This window comes from Salvia hispanica, chromosome 3 (genome assembly GCF_029641045.1).
Source record: "Salvia hispanica isolate PSC_SH4W2 chromosome 3, Shi_PSC_v1, whole genome shotgun sequence".
In the NCBI taxonomy this organism is placed as follows: Eukaryota; Viridiplantae; Streptophyta; class Magnoliopsida; order Lamiales; family Lamiaceae; genus Salvia; species Salvia hispanica.
The window spans coordinates 31,149,207-31,171,948 of NC_142694.1; the positions used below are offsets into that span (position 1 = coordinate 31,149,207).

The window sequence follows — 22,742 nt, forward strand, 5'->3', positions numbered from 1 at the left end:
AGTATGAAATTTATATATACCCATTGTCAAAATTATTAATACTAGGAGGAGGAACTATAGAGGTGGAATTTGTATTTCACTAATGTTTTACTGATAATACTTCAATAAATTCCTTTTTATATTTTTCACATTTTTATCAATTTTGTGTATTAATTTGACGTCGTCTGTTTTCAAAATTATTGATAAAAGAAGGAGGAAATATAAACGTGGAATTTATATTTCATGACTTGTTTACACATTTAATTCACGTTTCTAGAAATTGTGCCGATCGCCATCGAGATAGCAATAATGGCAAAGAGAGTAATGCTCAATAAATTAACTGAAATACCTATTCCATGAAAATTTTGAATTTCAATCATTCTATGGGTCTACACATTTCCATATATAGCTCCGGTCCTCGTTATGATGTTGATGTATTGAGGTTTCATCACGTGGAGAGTAAATGTTATGGTCAATCAATATTTCATAAAGTTCATCATAATTTAGGTATGCTTTTTCCAACTTTTTGATAAGTGCATGTGTTTCTTTTACTTTTATTAACTATTCTTTCTCCTCTACAAACATACTAGTTTTAATACAAAATTAGTAAATAAGATAGAATGAGAAAAGTTGATTGAATTGTATTTAATGAATAGTGATATTCACATAATTATATTTAATTGTATTTATTGTATGAAAAGTTTTCTAAAATAGAATAGACTATTTTATAAACAAACCGAATTGAAAATTGGAGTATTTGATTGGGATAGGGAGCGTATGAATCAAACTTTATGCTAACTTACATCTCAATCAATATAAGTTACACTCATGTGTGTAAGGACGGAAAGGATCAATATCGGGTTTAACTCAATCCGAACCACACTGAACCCAATTTGATCTTATTATTTGATAAACACGGGATTTGCATGTTTTTAAGGCCTAGATTTGGCTCGTTTTAAATGTCAATCTTGCAAATTATGTTCTTAAATTGCACATATTATATATATTGGTATTTTGACGTGTTTGTTGATAAATGATAGAAAAAAGGATGCAAAAAGGCCAAGGTACAACAGCCTCTGTTCGAACCCATCTGCCAACGATTTTGAAGTCCAATCAGTGATTAATACATACCATTCTCTTCGTCTTCGAAAGAGCTTCGCGTGGGTACCTTGAACATCTAAATCGGAGTTCTGTGGAGAAAGTTATGGCCATTTTACGAACGTTGCGCAGTGCAGTCAAAATAAGGCGGAAATTAAGGAAGGAAAGAAATTGTTGCCAAATCTCTCCTATTAATTGGAGAATTCGAATTTACCTTGTTTCCCATTACTTAGAGGATACTTTTTTTTACCAATTATAAACCTTTTTCTAGCCTATATATACCACATAACCTAATTCATAATATTCATCTCAGAGCCTCCAAATTCCAATCCTCTCCACCCCTATAATTCTTCCATCCCATATTCCACATATTATTCTTCCATCTTCCATTGGAGCGGAGCTCTGCAGATCCAGGCAAGAGAAGACTGAAGATTGCATAATTCAACCTTGGGTTTTGTTTTGTTTTACTTCATGTCTAGTACTTTTGTTGTTTTACTTGTCTATGAGTATTAAACATCTTTTGTAGAATTTTTGGTAAACATGCTATAATTTTGAGTTATTTATTCAATTGTTTTTCCTTGTTAGCTCTTGTAGTTATTTCGATTTTTCTTGTGCTTATACATTTGTTTGATTGGTCATCTTATGAATGCATGTGGATTTTACTACAAGAACTGAGAAGTGAGTAGTCTAATTTGAAAGATGAGAAATTGACGTCTTTTTCAATAAAATCGAGAGATTTGAGCCTTTTTGAATGAAGCAAATTTATCTTAGGAGCTTTTAGGAGTTGTTGCCTTAGTTCTAGGATGGACACTTCGGTTCTAGGTAGCAATCTACAAATTATATGCTTCGAGAGAAGATATAGTTTTACATATGTGATAGCTTAGTAACTCTAGAGACCGTAATTCAAGGAAGTCTTTTGGATTTTAGCTTTTGATTGTAGTTCCTAAAACTCTACATTCCTTAGCCTGTTTTGTATAGTATTTATTTTTATATTTTCTGTTATTTATTTATTTCTTTTTGTCTAGTTTAATTAATCAACCCAAAAAATCATGTCTCTCTAAATAGTATATGACGCTTAGTATATGATAGACAGTTGCAATCTTATTCTCTGTGTTCGATATCCCGGTACTGACCTTTATCTATACTAGATCTACCTTGTATACTTGCAAGTATTTTTAGTGCTAATAAATAGTTCATCATTATTTTAGTTGTAAAAGAATAATTTTCATTAAAATTTGTCTCATCTTAGTTGAAATATTTATTTTGGACATAAATTTCAGAAAATATTTAAGTATTTTAATAAATTAATTAGTGAATGTTGAAACAATAAAGTTGGTAAGTGAAAAGAGGATAAAGAAAATAAAATAGATAATTGAAGAGATAGTAGCGTATGAGATATAATAAAGAAATAATAATTAAGTGTATTGATTTTTGACATAAACAATAATGACTCAAACAAAAAGAATAATACTATGACTCAACTTGGTTGGAATATGGCGAGCACTATTTTTGCAACAGTAAGACGAATATAAATTATGGATGGCGGCACAATATATTTCAAAAGTCTGCGTTTATAGGATACCATCAATTGTATAATGGTGCAAATAGATACAATTTCTATCTGCAATACCTACAAAAACAAGATAATGGAACTCTACACACTAAATAATGTCCACTAATATAAATTACGCATGGCGGCGCAAAAAAACTTTCAAAAGTCTGAGTTTATACCATCAATTGTATAATGTTGCAAATAGATGGAATTCTACACACTAAATAATGTCTAGCAGCTAAAGAAGTCTTCTCTTACGTTTTGACTTTCAGATAGTCAACCATGAATAATAGAACAAAACTGTTTTTTTTTTAGAATCTAGCTGAATATAGTAGATGGAAGTAGAGCATGTAAATGAGTTTTAATGAAGATTGGAAAGGCTGTGAAATGGAAAATAACCGGCTATCGAACTCAGCGTCGATGTCGAGAAGTTGTAGAGAAACTCTCCGTCATTCATTTGACAGCAACTCGAGCAGAGAGGTAATTTGAGCGCGGGGCGTCTGAATTGGACACTTTGGCATTTGATAGTTTGAGGACCTGAACCGCCTCTTCGACCTTGGAGGATAGCGACTCCGGTGAATCCAACAGCACCAGTAGTTCGCTGTTGTCCATCTCCAGAAGCATGCCTGTTATCTTTGCTGCTAGTTCAGGCTGCATTTACGACATCATGTAATCGTCACTTATGTGAAGGTTAAACTAGTCCTGGATTTTAGATTGGGAAAGATTAAATTTAATGACCTGGTGATGAGCAACTAGAGGATAAAGGCGCTCCCCGAGAATATGTTTCTGTTGATCTGGAGGAGCTGCAGCGAGCAGGCTGCTTAACATTTCGGATCCATTGCCACCAACCCCAGAAGACATAAGAATCGGCTGAACCAGGAACACCGTCCAAGATTAGGGATGCATGTAATTTGAATGTGGTGCTAGATGAATTAAATCGGCATAATACTGAAATGTGGTGTTTTACATCCAGCTACTAAATACATGAGTGGAATACGTACCTGCTGATTGTTGGAATCTTTAGATGAAGCCAAGGGATGCACTGGCCGTTGCAAATGTGATGGATATGCGAGACCAGGAACATGTGGTAGAATATTCCCGTTCATCCTTGCTCTTTGCCTTTGCCTAGAACTGTTGGGGGGCTGTATATATGATGAAAGAAAGAAAGAAAGACAATGATATGTTGAGTTATAATTATAAAAAAGTTAATTACTAGAAATTAGTGCTGAAACTGAACCTAATAAACTGACCAAGGGGATGGGGGATGGATGAAAAACGGGTCTAGAAGGATTTGGAATGCCATTAGCCCTCCATCCTGGCCTGATTCCTGGCTGCTGATATAACAGACTAGGCTGTGCAGGTATCTGAGGAACAACTCCGGGGGGATAATAAAAATGTGAGTATCCACCCTGCATAACAGGTGACGGTGGTCCTGATAATCCTGCCAGACGTTGAGCATGTATAACCTGCAACTGAACTTGTCTTTCCTCTTTTCTCTGAGCAATTGCCGCATATAATGGCTTCCTTCGCAAAATCAAACCTGTAACACATTCACAATATAAGTGTGCTATTGCAATAATGAAATGGGAATCTGTGTGTGTGTGTGGCCTAGTGGTTGAGTGGTTAATGCCTATGGCCAAAGGTTTCATGAAGGAGACCCTTGGTGCGGTCTTTAAAGTTGTAATTAACGAAACAAGAAAGGAATCTGTAATGAAGCTAAATACTAAGAAAAAACTATTACTGTTGAATAAGAAATCTGGTGATGGTGATAAAGTGGAATCAAAGTGCAGCAAGTGCTATCCAACATGCTAATTCATGTAGGAAAATTACATTTATGCATAGTTTGAGGCATTGTAAACAAAATTAACACTAAAGACAATGTTTAGTGCATTCACATCATTTCCATGAATGGAATTGAACTTGAGACGATAAACTGGATAGATATGCAGTCAAGCATGCCGTTCAAAGCATTCTCCACACAAGAAGGAAAGCAGACTTCTCACTCCATGACAGGCCAATCATTGTATATTTTAGAATGCTTCTGACAAATTTTGTCAATAACTCAAAATCCAGATCAGAAATTACATCAAGCAAAAGAACAAGAGATAACAAGTGCAAGTATGGTTGTGCCTCATCACTCATGAATCCATTAACTCTAAAAGAAATTCAAATGTTGTGTTGTTATATATTAGAAGGTAAAAGCTCACCATGGAATGTATATACAGCTTTATTTGCCTCCTCCGGTGTTGAGAAGCAGACAAATCCGAACCCTTTGCTTATACCTTTATCATCTCTCATTATCGTTGCAGAGGTAATCGTGCCACACTGACTAAAATGCAGTCTTAGCTCGTCATCAGAGATTTCATCATCAATATTCTTCACATACACATTTGATGCCTGCAATCAATAGAGTAAAGGAAAATATAATCATAAAAAATTTAATAAGTAACCATTTTACGAAGAAAACAACTCCTTTAGAACCTGGTATTTCAAGATCTGCTCCTTCCTTTTCTCCTCAAACTCGAGGCGTAACATTTCCTGGCGTTCTGATTTTTTTTGTGCTCGGGCGACATATAAGACCTTTGAAGCTGTTGAATGAGTGGATTTTATGAGAAAGTTTCAAATAGAAATGTTACTTGGCATAATATTAGTATAAAATTTGATAAGACTTCATAACCATACCAAGTTGTGATCCATTCAAAGCTTCTACTGCAGATTTGGCATCTTCTGCTTTATCGAAATTAACAAACCCAAAACCTCTTGATGCACCATTCTCATCTTTTGAGATGACTAAGCTCACAATTTTTCCATATTGAGAGAACTTTTCCCTGAACATTTCCTCAGATATACCTGTATCTAGGTTCTTCACATACAGATTTGTGTACTTCACCTCGTGAGAAGCAACAGCTCGGTCACTTTTTTTGATAAATTTACTAACGTACCTATGGAAAAAGCCTTTTTGGTGAAAAAAGTGTTATAAAAAGGGAGAAGATGAAATGTCTCTCGCCTAAAACTCAAGCAAAAATGCATGAGGAGAAACAAGGGAGAACCGAGAATGTGACATACATCTGTTTTCCTCCATCATCTGTGCCGTTGAGCTTCTCAATGGCCTCTTTTGCTGAGGCTTCAGACTCAAACTGGACAAAGCCATATCCTCTGCTCTTCCCATCATCAGAAGTGACTACTTTACAAGATACAATAACACCAAACTTCTGAAACATTTCTTGAAGCTTAACGCTGTCTATTGAGTCACTCAAATTCTACAATGAAAACACAGATATAAACTTTATTAGTATTATACAAACTAGATCATGAACCAGCATTAAGGATATCTCATAAACCAGTAATGTTAAATCAGATAGAAAACCAGACCTACCTTGACAAAGACATTTCCAACTCCACTTTTTCGTCCATCCGAGTCACGGTGTGACCACATAACCCTAATCGCTTTTCCATTCAGTGTGAGATGATTTTTCAATTCCATAGCCTGAAGGGCTACAGAAAAAAGCTGGAGGTTAAGAAGAGCACAAGGAGCAAGTAAGTGTAACAAATTAGTAATAACAGCATAATGCGAATGCAGTCGATGGCGCAACAAAAATTAAGGAATATGCAGACCAAGAATCAGAGTTCCACATTTAACAAACAAAACCATAGCAGTTTAAAGTAGGCCTTTGATGCTCGTCGTACAAATCATTTAAATTGTAACATACACACAGATATAGACTGCAATGAGACTAGTCTCAATGAGTTTTGGCTCCAATGGTGAGAGAATCACACCCATTCAGTTCCTATTGATTCAGGTTCGAGGAAAATTTTCACATTCATGCTAAAATCAAAATGCTGTGTAAAACTTATAATTACAGTATATTGTACTAACAGTAATTCTTGCAGTCAAGTGCTTTTAGCTGAGTAGAAAGTATCAGAATCAGCTATCCCAAAATAATTTGATGATATGCACGAAATTCATTTAAAAAAAAAAGTACTGAATCATTGTGCCTCCATACACATGTAATGTACGTTATTGTGCTGTCTCTTTAATTATCATAAAAACATTGGATTAGCTATACAGAATTGTCAAATAATCTTTGTTTCGTACAGAAATCAATTCGATCTAACCTCTCTAATCATGAAAACGTACCAAAATAACCACCAGTCAAACGCAACCACAAACATCAATTATTCATTAAAACAGCTTCAATCACAAATCAACGCAGCCAAAATTCACCATTCACCCCGATCCGCTTCCACACACACAAAAGTAAATAAACAGAATCAATAAATAAAACAAAAAAGTACCGTCGTGAGGCGAATCGAAGTTGACGTAGGCGTAACCGAGCGAGCGGCCGGTGGCGGAATCAAGGCAGACGCGCACCGACGTCAGCGAATTGAACTCCTTGAAAGCCTCGAGCAGAACAGCATCGCTCACGTCGGGATGCAGGTCTCCGACGTACAGAGACGCCGGAATCGGAACCGCGGATTCCGTCGCCATTATTGATGCTCCGATCGATGTGCTCGATCAAAAAATTGGAGGCGTTACGCAGGGAATTGAGCGGGGAATTGAGGGAAATGTGAGAGGATTTGGAAAGCGAATAACGCGAGAGATTGTTTTTTTCCTTAAATGAAAATAGGAGAAGAGAGAGTGAGGAAGAGAGAGAGTGTGTTTTTCTTGTAAGGGTATTTGCATGGACGCAGGAGTTTTGTGCGTAAACAGTGCGTGTACGGATCCGAAGGCGCGCGTCGCTTCACTCGCCAATTGTTAATTTTTGGTCAATGGTCTCTAGGTGAATCACCACAATATTATTTTTACAAATAAATTTGCTAATACTTATTTCTCATAAATGTGTAAATATATCAATTTTTGATATTATACCTGAATTTTTATTTTCAAATCATCTTATGATTTTAATTTCAATCAAATTGAAGTTGATTATTTAATTTAACTCTTGTCTAAATTTAGCTTTTTTACTATATAACAACTCCAAGTTGATTAATCAATTATTTTAATTTAACTCTTGTCTAAATTTAGCTTTTTTTTTACTATATGACACCTCTTTTGCAAATCATTTATTATGTAATATTTCGGGTGAAATAACAATTTTAAGAGGTATTTGCAATTTTTTGTCTTTCAAATTGCAGTTACTTTGTTGTCTATACACTTCATTATAGGATAATCGTGATTTGTGGATGCTAATGATTAAATAAAATCACATTAATTTTCTCACAAAATTAGAATATAACTCAAACTAAAAATTCATCAGCATTCTAGCGATTGAGACACATTTATTACATGGTGTGGTGTGATTCCACCTATAATAATTCTTTAATGGAGTATTACACATACTATATCTAGCCTTTTTTAGAAAAAGTGTTTATTAGAATGGAAATAATATGATCCTCTCTTTACTCCAAATGAAATTTTGGTACAATTTCAAAATTAAATATTCAAAATTTATTATTTGGACCGATTTTATTTCGGTGAGGAAATAACAAAAGATACTAGGCAGTTTTTAATCTTGGTACAATATGGAATATAAATTTTCAATTGTTATTATTTGGATCTCATTTGATTTTACATGAGGAAATACTAAAAGATACTTTGCCATTTTTTCATTTTGGTACAATAGTTTGTTAAAAAGGAAAAGTTCAATTAATGTACAAATTTCTCTCTCATAGAATTGCTAGCTTCTTTTGACTTGAGTACAATTGTACATTGTACATAAATACCTATACCCATTTAAAAAAAACAAAGTAAATAAATAAAACAATAAAGGAATAAATACATAAAAGTGATATAAAGAATAAATTAAGAGATACAGATACTTACTTCATAAAATATGTTGATTTTTTTTCCGTGAATGTATTTAAATGGGACAATTTAAAATGAATACAACTTAACTATATTGAAATGAAACAAGGAGTGCCTTTTTTTCTAGTAAAAATGAATACATATTGTATTCATTTGATTTAATCTGTATCTTTTTATAGTGATGATATCAAAGTGATGGAAATTAAATGTTTAACAAAAATGCTAGAAATACATTTTATTTGGGTTATTTACCTATAAATATATAAACATTTAATATATTTTTCTTAATATTTCTCTATATTTTTATTTTTAAATCTAAATATATAAATTTTGAATATTCTTTATTTTTCTTGGAAAATTAATTTTCTTTGAATTGAAGTTGGCGTGTTCTTCGATATTATCAGTACCAAAAAATAATGAATACTACTACATCGTTTAAACACACAAATTTTCGAGATTTTCTAGATTCTTCCAAACTTTGAGATTTTCTAATTTTTTCTAAGCGATAGATTATTTCTAAAATATTTTAATTCGCAACACTTTGTTTTAAGTTTAGACAAGAGTATAAATTTATATTCTTTAAATTTTTAAAAAAAATAATTCTCCAAAAATTTGAATCACATAATTTAAATAAAGAAAATTAAATAATACTCCATCTATCACACTCAAGTGATTAATTTCTTTTAGGCATTAGGACTATAGAAAAATGATATAGTATTCCATATAAGTTAATAAGTGGACAATAAAGTACTTATTAGAGAGAATAAAGTATTGAGAAATTAATTGTGCTTTTTTTTTGCTAAAAATAAAAAGTAACACTTGTAGTAAGATAGCCATAAAAGAAAAACCAATCACTTGTAATGTGCGATAAAATGGAGGGGAGTCATAAAATTTGTTTACAAATTCTTTCATAATCATATTAAATCACAAAAACTTAAATACTCCATTGGTAAATAAAATGAAAACAGTCATCAAACCCAACCAAATGTAATTTGAAGGACAAAAATCACAAATATCTCAACTCATAATCTCTTAAAATTTGTTAATCTTGTCTAAAAATAAGATTTATTGTCTAAAACAACCTAAAATTATCAGAAAATAGAAAAATTAGAACAATTCACAAAATAATTTTATTTTTATCGAAATTGTTCATCGGAGGGAATATCAGACAATCTCCTACTGTATTTAAATTAGAAAAAAAGGAAAAAATTTAGAAAATATCGAAAATTCATGCGTTCAAAGACTAATAACATGTCATTGAATTGACATCTTTCTCCACTTAGATGGTAGTAATATATAAGTGTCCTACACATTGGTTAACATGACTACTCCCTCCGTCCCACTTTAGCAGTCCCATTGACTTTTTTGTCCTCTTTTTATAAAAATGATAAAAAATAGTTAAAGACGAGAGATGGTAAATTAAGAGAAAGAATAATATAAAGAAGAGCCTTATCTACATTATTGTCTCTCTTACTTTATCATTTCTCCACTTTAACTATTTTTTTTATCATTTTTACAAAAAGAGGTCGGACAAGTCAATGAGACTGCTAAAGCGGGACGGAGGGAGTATTATTTTTGGATGGAGGTATATTATCCGCTCTTTGTATTATTACTACTAAAGACAATCAATGCATCCTATAATGTAAATAAATAACATCTCTAGTCCTATATTCCCTAATTTCAAATTTAATCATAAATAAAAAATGTTAGAGAACTTCCTCACTTCCATCATCCCTTCCAAATGCTCAAGTTAACATGATTTCTGATTTTTTTTTAATACTTTTTTCATATGATCTTGAAGATGACATGAAAGTTGCCAATTGCAACAAATATAAATTGATGACATCAGAAATGGATGAAAAAATAGGCATGAGTGGAAATAATCTACAGAGAAAGAATCCCTAACAGCAACAAATGCAGCACCAGAACCAGAACACCATAATACCTATGCATAGCCTTGAAGATTTCACCAGTGGAGGAGCTGCTGCTCACACTCAGCTGTCCGGCGCTGACGTATTCGTCTTTGCCCGAAGTTATAGAGACATTAACGGACAATGCGCCTGAACAAAAAATTCAGAAGTTGCGCAGCACATTTAGATATAATGAAATGTCTGATATGGTAAGGATGCTTAACGGTCTACAAATTTCATTCAACTTACAGTCATAGTCTGCCCATCCTATTCTTTGGTGAACCAAATCGTAAACGAAAATTTTGTCCTTGAGTACAAGATCTGGAAATAAGACAACGTCACAAATGGTTCAGAGTATAAACCAAAAAACGGAGCCAGTACAGTTCAAAGCTAAGCAAGTGCGCAAAAAAACTTCTAGCTATGCTGTTTCTATCGAGTGTAAGTTTGTCACTTGGGCATCAAAGAACGACTATATCACAAGGCGACCTGGAGTATCGTTGCATTAGGCCAATAACTTCGATGCATTGGGAATTAATACATACAATAAAAGTTATGAGACTTGTTCTAATTAATTATGTCATGTGTCTTTGAAATTGGATGGCACAGTGAAGTTGCTGAGGCTTGGAGAATAATAACAGGCTTCAAGGATAATAAATGAGGATAAAAATATTTCGAGTAAGTAATTGTATTATAAATAGCTTATAGACAGGCAACCACCTCCCAGAATTGTTGTGCCTTGATTTGGAACTTTAAGAAAGCCCATACACCACATCGTAGCACCATCCTGAGACAAACAGTAACAATTAAAAGTTTAGGCTGGGCTAGATACTATGTGATGATCACTGTTGAAGCCATGATAATCATGATCTAAGAGGAGCAGACCGGAAAATTTTTTGTATCAACAGCCAGGATGCCGAGGAAATAATCCAGTATAAAAGGATATAAGTGGAAGACTCACAGCAAATCCCATATGTACAAGGTAGTCGATTGGTCTTAAAACCATGGATGCACCTCCAGCAAAATTGAAAGAAACTTCGGGGAAGACCTCTGCTAAGCTGTTTATAGAACAGAAACCAGCAGCACTCTTATTAAGGTGCTCGTGTAGTAGCGTATTTAAATACTAAAATGGTCTGAACTGCATATTTAAATACTAAAGAATATACAAACCCTGTAGAAAGCAGATAGCATTGATTTCCTTTAGATGTAATTGGTCTCACGGATGGAGAAATAGAACCAGTTATCTGCAAGCATAGAAAAAGGGTCAGGATTCTGAGTTCACTCTAGTTTTTAGCTTCATGAGACCTCATTAAGAGAGGCTGGAATTAATCAGTCTCATGTTCTGAATATATAATTTAGGCCACCTTAATATCAGTAATGTGGCCTTTTGTAAGGTCAAAACCTATGACATTAACTGTTTTCCTTGAAGGTCGTAGCATCAATTGGTTCATGATAGGAAAGAAAGGCATGCATGAAGTGGATCAGGATGCTTACAGCAGCAACAAGAGGGTCATAAGCTCCTTCCACAAGGTAAGCCAACGTAGTTCCAGAATCAATTATGGTTCCTCGGTTGCCTGACGTAGTAAACAATCCTTGATCAATAGGTAACAGTTGTCCATTGACAGCAATGCTCTGTAGATGTAAATTATAATGAGGCCTGAAAAAAATTAAAGATACAAATCAAACATCAAATTGGTATATGTCTCCAAAGTCTTTCATTCTCAATGCAGTGAAAACAAACAAGCAGCATTGTCTCATTATTTTATGAAAGAGAACCAGGGGATTCCATCCATAACAATGAGAAATATACCAACGGAGGCATGAATAACAGACACTAACCAAAAAAAAGCTGTTATTTCAATTTAACGTGCACCATTATGCAAAAATGATTTAGATTATCTATTGAAATCAGAACATCGCCTTGTAGTGAAGTGAATGTATTTGAGTGGGAACTATACCAATTAAATTATGTAATTTGTTGTACTGCAAATGTCTGCTGGGGATAGCTTGTATTCTTAAGGATTTCATTCCAACTAGAAGGAATATCAAAATCGGATAAAAGGAAAAAGCCAAAGAACCAAATCCTTGACAATTATTAACCTGTTAATTTATACTAGTATCCACCCATGCCTCGTGCATCAGGTAAAATTATGATTAAAAAAAGTTCTCATTGGCAAGGGTTATCATAATAAAGATGTGCATTATTGCATGGATGAAATGTCAGTTTCTGGATTTACTAAATGCACCTTAAGGGGCCATACAGCCTCACAATTGTCAAGAAAAAACAACATTAAGAATATTTAAGCGGGCATATTGCAAATAGACGTACTGCGATGGAACAAGGGGTGTATAAACGATTCTTGGATCCATTATCTCACCAAGAACTAGTATACCTCCACCACTACCCTCCCCTTTCAAGCAATGGGAAAATACTTTAGGAGTGATCCTACTTGATGATAGTTGTGATATTACTGAAAGACCATTCTGGCCAAAGCCAAATATTCCATCAACTGCTCTATCTGAATCAGTCAGGTCTCCAAACAGTGAAGTGCTACACCTGTTTCCACAAAAAAAATTGAAATTCTATAGGGTTAAGCTAGAGGAAACTAAATGCATGTTGCACAAATATATTTCTTCCTTATAACCCAAAAAATCATAACAGAAAATTATTCTGATACATAGAGCTGTTCTTGCAAGGGCAGCAGTTTTAAATTGCTTCTACTCAAATTATATTAGCTGTGTCGAGGCACAATATGAATAGAACACAAAGCATCTGATCATGATTATACCAGGATAAAGTATAAACAATAGGACCCATATAACGGCTTACCCGAAAACAATAGGAGCAGAAGAATTGACTATCAAAGAGGCATCCATAACTGTATCAAAATAAAGCATATCAGACACATATAGACCAGAAGTGCCACTTCCATCGCCATATTTGAATGAGTAAGCACACTGATTGCTCCCACTATTGCATTCAGCGGATGCAGTTTGAACAATGGAAGCACAAATGCTATCCGAGCAGGACATTGGTGAAAAGGTCGAGGACGAGGCGCCATTGAAGAAGTTGAGAGGAATCTGAAAGCACAATACACAGAAAGTCAATTTATAACTCAAATAAATTGCCACAACACTAATGAATGAGCAAGTAACAAGATAAAGAGTAGAAGTCATACTCCCAATCCACTATTCTGCGGGCAATCATTACAGGAACTGCAAGTAACCCACAAGATGTCACTTCCAGTATCAATCTGCACATTGAACTCTTGAGGTGGAGTTCCCAACCTAACTTTCGTATAATAAAGTCTGCAAAATCAAGCAGTAGCGCAGTACGGTTAATCATGATAAAAATTAACAACAACTACTTCATCAACTAGTTAAATCATAAAAGGCGAACTCAATACAATGTGAAAACGTAAAGTATCTGAATTACACGTTCACACCCGAATCATTCACCAAACAAAATCCAAACGGTCAACGTTTCAATTCTAAATAATCAGGTCTCAAAATTCCAAATCAAACCGTTGATTAGATGAAGCTGTAGAAAAGCGCAGTAAATTCAAGCAGCTGATTTCCAAAACAATACATAAATTTGCTGAACTCACTCACCAGTCATTATCTAGAGCACCATACAGAAATAATTAAACAATAAACGCAACCGAAATTCTACTAACGAACTCATCACAATATAACAACACAGTGTTCACAGAGATGCTACTAAGCAATTACCCGACGGCGTAGGGATCGGAGGTGCCGTCGACCGTGAAATCGACGATGCCGCCGGAGTAGCTCTGCAGCATGCGTCCGCGCCTCGCACGGTCCCGAGCTTTACTCACCTCTAGGTCCTCCTTCACCGGAAAAGCTCTCTCCAGCGACAGAACTCTCTGAAATCCTACGGCGTCATTCACCGCTGAGGCGGCGGCGGCCGCCAACGCAACCACCGCCGCCGCCACATAGAAAACCCTTCCATCCATCTCCGGCGCTACAAAACAGCTCTGAGCTGCCGATTCCACGCCTACACTGCTCGAGCTCAACAACTGCGCTGCTCGATTAACAATTTTCTATACAATTGAATATGAATCGAGTGCGCAATCAAATTTTAGGCAGTTTCTCATCAAAACGGCAGTCTATTATCGAGAAAACGAGATCAGTTGCAGAACTGTACAAGTAGATGAAGATGATATAATCATATGCAGCAACATTCAACACAGTTGTTGAATTCAGAGGTGTGTGTTAGTGTGTGAGAGAGAGGAGAGAGAGAGAGGGATTATGAAATGGTTCATATGATTATGAAATGGTGTGAGTAAAGTCGGATATGTTCCAAATGCGTAAATAAGAGTGGCTTAATCTTAAAGGGTAAAATGGGTATATTATTAATATGGTGTATCTATTGTATATCTAAATTAGGGGTGCAACGACCAAATAAGAATAAAATAAAGTGGACTGATGTCTGCTCTTTTATAAATGTATTGAGTATGTTATTTAATTTAATAACAAGCTTTTTAGTTAAGAAAACATCTCATCATTCTAGTCAAATCTAAATTAGAAAATGAAAAAGTAGTACATTTATCGGTGTGAAAGGAGTTAAATACAGTTCTGATGTAAAAATAATGATTTGGTTAAAATTATGGCTTAATACAACTTTAAAAATTAATCAATATTATTCTCAACTATTTTACTATAAAAAAATATTTGGTCACTTAATATTACTTATTGATGTTTTTTAACTAAACGATAATATTTTTTTTACTGCATAGTAACTACTCCATAATATGATAATATACCAAAAGGACAGTGATGTGAGATAATTAAGAATAAATTTATATTTTATTTTTTTCTGATTTTTTAAATTGTGGGACTGACCAAATTTCATAGTAATTTTTTTCGACTATTCAACATTTATAAAAATAGTTGATATTGATAATATACTCTGTCTCAAGTTAGTAGCGATATTTGGTACGAGATTTTAAAGTATAATATGTTAAAACTTAAAATAGAGATAATAAAATAAGAGCGTGAATGAAATATAAGAAAGAAAGAAAGTAAAATATTAAAAAGAGAAGCTTTTGTCAAATAAAGAAATTACTAGTGACGAATGAAGTATAATATAGCCAACTTTTAACCAATTTCATTTTTCAAAAGCATATCTTGCAATGTCGGTAAATCACATCCAAAATTTCCACATGAAAAATAGTAGCCTCAATACGACAAATTTGATGAATAGAAAGATAATGTTGCATCATTAGAGAGAGGGAGAGGCCTTTGAACATTGCACTATTTTCAGGAATTAAGGAGACTTATATATCATTTCTATCACCCATTAATCATGATAGACCAACATAATTCAGGGTTAGTGTCGGATTTAAACAATATTTAGATGTTGCAAAACCTAAATTAATTACGTAATTAAAGTAATGGTCTTAACTCTTTACTAATGTTCCAGTGAACATAAATATGTGGAAGAATGCGGGTTGATTTAACCTTGTTTAATCATGTTAATTTGCATTGATTTAACCTTGTTTAATCATGTGGTGTATAATTATTCATTATATGTGTGATTGTAGCAATTATGTGTATAAGTGTGTCGTAAAATCCATATGTTCGTGCCATCGGTTCCCGCCTCATCTCGTATGAGAAGGGCGCCATGCTCCGTTGGTTGGATGCCATTTAGATTCAGGATGCAATTTTCGATTTAAGTTTGTTGTATTTTCAAATATTCGATTTTTTTGTAATTCTCTACTTTTACATTTTTTTATAAAATTGTGCTATACAACACAAGGGAGTTATAGTTCAAACAACTAGTATATAGAGAAATACTATATATTATATTCGTTCATATTTAATAGACTTACTTTTTTCATTTTTGATTATTAAAAAACCTTTTATCGTTTGTAAGTGCCTCTCTATTGAATTGAGACACATTCTCTAATAATAATATTTACAACTGATCTCTATTTCTATATCTCTTCTACTTCACTGATATTTATGGAGTATATATTAAAATTAATGTTGTCCATTATCGAGACTATTTGCACTAGATAATTTTAATAGTACTACTAGTTAAAAACAGCATATCAATAAGGTAAGTGAGTACTATTATAGATGTATTAGGTGAGTGAATATTCGATGTGTCAGCATATATCAAGAAAAATCAAATGTGATCCAAAAGATATCATAGTTCCCAAAGCTTGCCATATTTATTTTTTGTAGTGGCATGAAGTATAAAATATTACCTAGATTGCAAAATTTATTTTTTGTTTTGTTTTCTCGAGTTAGGATGGTTTAGCCTTGGAAAAGTATTTTAGAAACTTTATAATATAGCTGTGCAGTTGGTAGAAAGTATAGTTACGTACACACACATTTGATTTGCTGTATATATATGCTACAATAATTGTGTGAACAAAAGATAAACCTCTTTCCTTACATAATGTGGATAGTTGTCATTTACCAAAGAAATACTCCTATGTATCAGATAAATCATAGGAAGAGATTTTTGGATATGTAGGTTTGGTGACATTCTTCTCAATTATCCTTATTTAAAAAAATATATAGTGTATCTATATAATAGAAGTAACTAACAAGGTTATTTTTCTATTTTCTTAATATATATATACTATAAACAAGCCACCATAAGCTTTTATTTGAGAACTTTATTCTCATGATCCCAACTTTTGTCAAATGTTGGGTCCAGGAAATAATTGAAGCATGTGGTGAAGTTGAAATAAATGGATTGTAAAAGGTGGTCTTGGATTTCTTTCCCCACAATTCTGCCCAAAAATATGAAAGAAAGTCCTTCTAGATATGAAATTAACTTTATTAATTTACCTAATTGACGAAATCTCACTTTTGATAGCTGGCTAGCATCACTCCTTTATAGGAAGGACCTTAATAATTTGGTGTCACATTTGGAAAAAGAAAATATTAGAGTTTAGACCATGTATTTTATTCGCTATTCAGGAATAAAATAAATAATGCAATTCATGTCATTCATAATATCAACTCACAAAATTTATTTATCAAAAATTTCGACTGCAAATTGCCTGTCCAAACTTAATTTTTCGAGGTTCTTTGTTATATAAATATAAATTTAATTATACACAATTTCAATCTTTATATATTTGATCTAATCCATTTCAATCAAGAGCATTAGCATTTGCACGAGGTTGGGCCGGGGTGTCCCCAGCCCTTCTGTTGCGGGGTCGTGGGGGCCAGGGCCGAGGCATTTGCATCGGAGGTTGGGAGGGGCGCAGCAACAAGGCATGGGTGGAATCGTGGGATCTAGCAAGGCGCAACCGGCATGGGGGTAGAGGGAGGAGAAGATCTGCCATGGAAGAAGTTGGAAAAGAAGTAGTCAAAACTCTCAACCTATAATGTATTTTCTTCATCTCATAAATATTAATAATGGTATATTACTAGTTATTTAATTTCTCATTTCTTTATAACATAGTATGACCCGAAGATATTTTTCACCTTACATTTCAAAACTTATGTGGAATCGAAACTGATACATTGATTCCATTTCTTCTTCAACGATTAACCACTTATCCATGGTTCAAAAATATTAGAATCAAAATCCAACCTTTAATTCAAATTACAATTCAAAACAAAACTACGGTCAATTGTTTTGATCATCATTGAAGAATCTAATTTCAAGTCGAACTCTTGATTCCGACTTAACCATGCATCCCTAAGACGAAACCAATTGAGTGACACCGCCGATTCCGATTTAACCATGCATCACTAACCCGAAACCAATAGAGCGACACCATAACCCATGAGATTGATCCGTGTCGTACGCATAAAAAATCAGTTGGACTAAAATAGAAGAAAGCATACAAATCGGGCCCATTTTATAAGCCCAACTTCCAAAGTCTTTGGAGTGCGTGATGGCGCTTCGCTTCGCGGCAAGGAAAGCTTCATCGGCGCCGGCGTTTTTAACCAGATCAGCGGCAGCTGCCAGAAGACAGGCGTCGTCTTCATCTTCATCTTCACCTCAATTTTCTCCCAAATCCAAATCCACTAAGAAAGTCTCGGACGATCGTCTCGCTTCCGTGATTGACGCCGTCAATGATCGCAAACTCCCGCCGGAGCTCCGCGGACAGCGCAACAACGTCAGGTGCACATTCAATTCCTTTCGAATGATTCTGATTTCTCGGAAAGTATTCTGCCGATCGCTTCATTTCTGTGCTCTCTTAATTTCTAGAGATTTGCCGTTGGATAATTTCTCTAAATTTCTAGAGATTTTCCGATTGGTGATTTGGAATCCAAATTTTGGATCAATTTTATCCGATTTATGTGTGTTTACATAATATGTCGTCAATTGTAGAAATTGTTTATTAAATTAGTTCGGTTTTCATGTTGTTTCTGTTAATCTGTGACTGCTTTGAGTCACTGAGTGATAATGGAGAATTGTGATTTACCTTGAATCTTCATTCTTCATTATACCAATCTCATATTACATCTATAATTGTTTATGTAACGTTACAGTAGACAGCATAATGCAGGATTGCAGGTGAAGCAGTAAGGAGATAGAAGAAATGCTAAGATGTTTGCAAACAACGTTTCTTAAATATTTGTTCTCCTTGTTTAGATCCATTATTTAGTTATTGTTAACAGTAATCACCTTATCCAGATTAAGATTCCACACATATTCACCATATCTGATCCTAATCTATCATAACTTAGTAGGAGTAGAAAGTCTGGTTCTAAACAATTCAGGTGACGTATAGTCATTAGACAATATAATAGTGAGATACAATATGGGATAATCCAAAATGAGATTTGTTTAAGATTAAATTAGTCACATGGGTAGAGGTGAGATGGATATTTGCGAGATATACAATTATACAATGTAATCTTGGCATTGCGGAGACGGGCTAAGATACATTGTCACGGCCGAGCTTTTAAGAAAAAAGCAACCAAACAAGAGATAAGAATAGACATGGTTTCTAGTTAGCAGAGTGCTTATATCTTTTCACTTATTCCACTAATTGTAGTGGAATTTCTACATAATTTGCACCCTTTGTAGGCTCTTGACTTTGTAGCTATAGTGTAATGCAACCTAAATGACCTATATTTTTCAGATCAGAGACTGATATAATAAATGTGGTGGAGCAACGAGTGTATCATGCCATGGAAGAGGGTCAATTCGAAAACTTGCCCGGGAAGGGAAAGCCTCTGGACCTCGATACTAACCCCCACGCCGACCCTGCTGAAGACACCTTATACAGGATTCTTAACAAAAATGGATGCGCTCCAGAATGGGTTGAACTTAACAAAGAGATAAGAAATAGCATTGCTGGCTGGCGCATAGCGCTCGGGAGAGCGTGGAAGTGTAAGGACGGACTCGATGATTCCAAATGGCTCGAGGCTTCAGAAGCATTGAAGCTTCAACTCCGTGATCTAAACAACAAGGTATTTTCCTTCTACACTGAAACTCCAGTTGTTCACAAAATGCATTTTTCAATCTGATATAATATGCATATGCATCTTATAGGTGTTCCGTTACAACCTTATTGTTCCATTTGGCCGCCAAATGTTCGGATTCAAGTGGGAGAGAGAAATGGATCGACTGAAGGAAGAAACTCAGATTGAGAATTGATTTGGTATTCCTCTTCTCTTCAATTTTGGGTTGTTTATGCATAATTTATGTGATCTCATAGTTTCATAATTTCCCATGAAAAGGGCTGTTACTTTCTTTGATGAAATAGGTAGATAAGATACATTATAGAGTATTCGAACAATTAGATGATTGAATACATTCAAAATTATTCACGAAAAGCAGCAATAGTGTGTATTCGAGGTTATGCTCTGCTGGGTACGGTTGTCTGCATAGCGAGATGCGTCAGTGCTCGTTTATGATAAGTAAGCTGCGTCTTCGTGTATTTTTTTACGAAGGCTGCAATGTCAAGCTCTCGATCAAGATATGAATATCTAACCATCTGCAGAGAAATCAGCAGAAGCAACAACCAACAGAACTAAAAAATCATGCCAATTTAAAAACGAAAATCATCTTCCCCAAAAACAAATTGAGTAGTCATACAACTCAATTTCTAGAACGACCAACCTCGAGATCTTTCGACTTATCTTTCTTTCGTAGAAAGAAATAAAGATGAACTAGAAGGTAGAGGGATCAGAGAGATTTCATGGGTGATTATCGGTTAAACGCTAAAACGATGAGACATAACTATTCATAGAGTGGGACATTTCTTAACCGATGAATAAAACGTTTGGTACTTTTAAACAATTAGTATGATAGAGTGAGACATTTTTTAATAATACACTAATACGATGATACAACATCAATAATTCATTTGATAATAGTATTAATTACTTTATACACTGCATCTGCAATTAATCCCTAATCCTCACACATCTTTATTCAATTTAAGCTTTAAATAGAGTCAAAAAGCCTTCATTAACAATATTACATAGATTTATGCCACTGAATATTCTTTCGAATATGAACTAATTATACATACTATAATTAAAATCCTGAGTTGAAAGATATAAAGATATAGCATCAAGGTGGTGTGGCTTTTCTTCTATATAATGGTTTTAGATAGAACACTTGCTTTTACTTATATATTGATTTGTTACTTTTTGTTATTGTTTCTATTTTGAACTGCTTATGTATTGCCCGACAATTTTGACTTCGGGTATTTCTTGTGTAAATCTTAACCGTAGTGTTTACTGTCTTCATCAAGTATATGCGGTTAAAAACCAAATATACACCAAAAAATCTCAAAATTTTCATTTTAAAATATCATTTTGTTAGTAGAATAAAATTATGAAATAGGAGACATATTTGTCATAGAGGAATGATGAATAATTTTGAGATCTATAATTGGAGATATGCTATTGGCATATCCCTTGAAGATACTACAAAATGCCACCCTATATTTTCACTTTATATTTTTTGTTCCCTATTTTTTTGCCTTAAACCAAAAGTGATCACAAACTCCAAGTTAAGTCACCTCATTCTTTATTGCCCTCATGACTACCAACATATGCTCTCTATATAAATTCCAAACCATTCTTCTTCCTCACTCCCTCTTACTCTTGCCACCATAACTCAAGAGCCAGCTTCCGAGCACACGTCGGCCGCCTCGGCGGCAGCGTCGGGGCGGCGGAGGTGGTTGCTTGCACCCACCTGCATGGATGGATGGATCCAAAATATGGTGTGCTTCTTGCTATATATGTGTAGGGCAACTTCTATCCTTTGGCATTCTGTATTTGCTATAGCCTTACCCTTTGATGGTAGGCTTGGTTTAATGTTTGAATAAATGTATTGTTTGACCTTTGTGTTACCTAAAATAAAGATTCTTTTTTCCTTCGGATTTGGGTTTGTATTTTGATTATGTACTTTGTTATGGTTTAGTATTTGGTTTGGTTTCTTCTTCGAAGCTGTGGATTGAAAAAATTGATGCTAGCCATTAAGCGAATAATTGAGAAAATTCATGCTATGTTTATAAATTAAATAGTAATTTAATATTTTCTGGGGTCCAATATTCATGGCCCATTTATTTTGGACATGAATATTTAAATAAATTGACTTAGAATGATCCAAAAAGAAAAGATTATTGAGACAAAGAGGGTATTAATTTTTATTTAGGTAAGTACTAATTATTAGTACTCAAGAATTCATTAATGGATTTTGTCCTAATTTTAAATGGTATTAGATGCTAAAATTATGAATTTTGGTGGTATCCCGCGTGATTTTAAGAAATGTACAGAAAAGTTTTGAATTTTGATGTTATACTCAATTTTTAGGGAGTCAGGTTTGCCCCTAAATCAAATCTTACACTACTATGATATTGTCAGAATATGTACGTGGGCATACCGGACGTTTAAAAGAACTACTTGCGTTGTTTCGAGAAGCTCTAAACGATATCGTTGATTATATTTTTAAAAATGTTTTGAAAATAGTTTGCCCTAGGTTTGTTTGATTCTCTCCCAAAATCAAACTTCAATTCCTCACTTTCTCTAGATATAATAACTTAATCCAATGTCCTAGAGAAAGGAGGAAGGTAGTCTTTTGAGAGAATGGTTGCACAAAGAAGAAGACGAGTAGACTATGGGTGTGCATAAGAAGATTGAGAACTTGAGCTATTGCTAAATTCGACTTATCGCAGCAGCACGTGGGCTACAACATCAAAGTTCATGACTTTTTCATCATTTTTTAATTTTAGGGGTATCAGAATTTGACCAAAATTTCTAATTTAGTAGCTAATACCTCTAATTTTAATTATAATTTTTAAAATTTTAAATAAAATGTATTAATTATAATTAATGATTAATTGAAATGGATGCAATATGTATAAAACTATTAATCACTGATCAGTCAGTCTCGATTTGTTATGTAAAAATGGAAAACATTCACAATCATGGACTTCAT

At 34.1% G+C, this 22,742-nt stretch overlaps 3 protein-coding genes across 3 annotated transcripts; 1 reads left to right on the top strand and 2 right to left on the bottom strand.

Annotated features, from left to right (window-relative positions):
• Positions 1 to 2,630: 2,630 nt before the first annotated feature.
• LOC125216775 (polyadenylate-binding protein 7-like) lies at positions 2,631 to 7,265 on the bottom strand. Its single transcript, XM_048118540.2, has 10 exons — positions 6,926 to 7,265; positions 6,006 to 6,124; positions 5,696 to 5,889; positions 5,312 to 5,571; positions 5,111 to 5,217; positions 4,837 to 5,026; positions 3,880 to 4,169; positions 3,631 to 3,771; positions 3,368 to 3,499; positions 2,631 to 3,280 (listed from the first exon to the last, which is right to left on the bottom strand). Exons 1-10 carry the CDS (start codon positions 7,116 to 7,118, stop codon positions 3,083 to 3,085), a joined length of 1,824 nt encoding a protein of 607 aa, XP_047974497.1. The 5' UTR covers positions 7,119 to 7,265; the 3' UTR covers positions 2,631 to 3,082.
• A 2,865-nt stretch (positions 7,266 to 10,130) lies between these two features.
• On the bottom strand, positions 10,131 to 14,645 carry LOC125210925 (aspartic proteinase 36-like). Its single transcript, XM_089069362.1, has 10 exons — positions 14,075 to 14,645; positions 13,522 to 13,651; positions 13,173 to 13,423; positions 12,672 to 12,899; positions 11,837 to 11,999; positions 11,513 to 11,586; positions 11,304 to 11,400; positions 11,063 to 11,129; positions 10,595 to 10,666; positions 10,131 to 10,495 (listed from the first exon to the last, which is right to left on the bottom strand). Exons 1-10 carry the CDS (start codon positions 14,317 to 14,319, stop codon positions 10,320 to 10,322), a joined length of 1,503 nt encoding a protein of 500 aa, XP_088925488.1. The 5' UTR covers positions 14,320 to 14,645; the 3' UTR covers positions 10,131 to 10,319.
• A 3,416-nt stretch (positions 14,646 to 18,061) lies between these two features.
• Positions 18,062 to 21,676, top strand: LOC125215917 (Tetratricopeptide repeat (TPR)-like superfamily protein). The gene is made up of 3 exons (XM_048117497.2): positions 18,062 to 18,461; positions 19,429 to 19,759; positions 19,842 to 21,676. Exons 1-3 carry the CDS (start codon positions 18,232 to 18,234, stop codon positions 19,944 to 19,946), a joined length of 666 nt encoding a protein of 221 aa, XP_047973454.1. The 5' UTR covers positions 18,062 to 18,231; the 3' UTR covers positions 19,947 to 21,676.
• Positions 21,677 to 22,742: the final 1,066 nt, after the last annotated feature.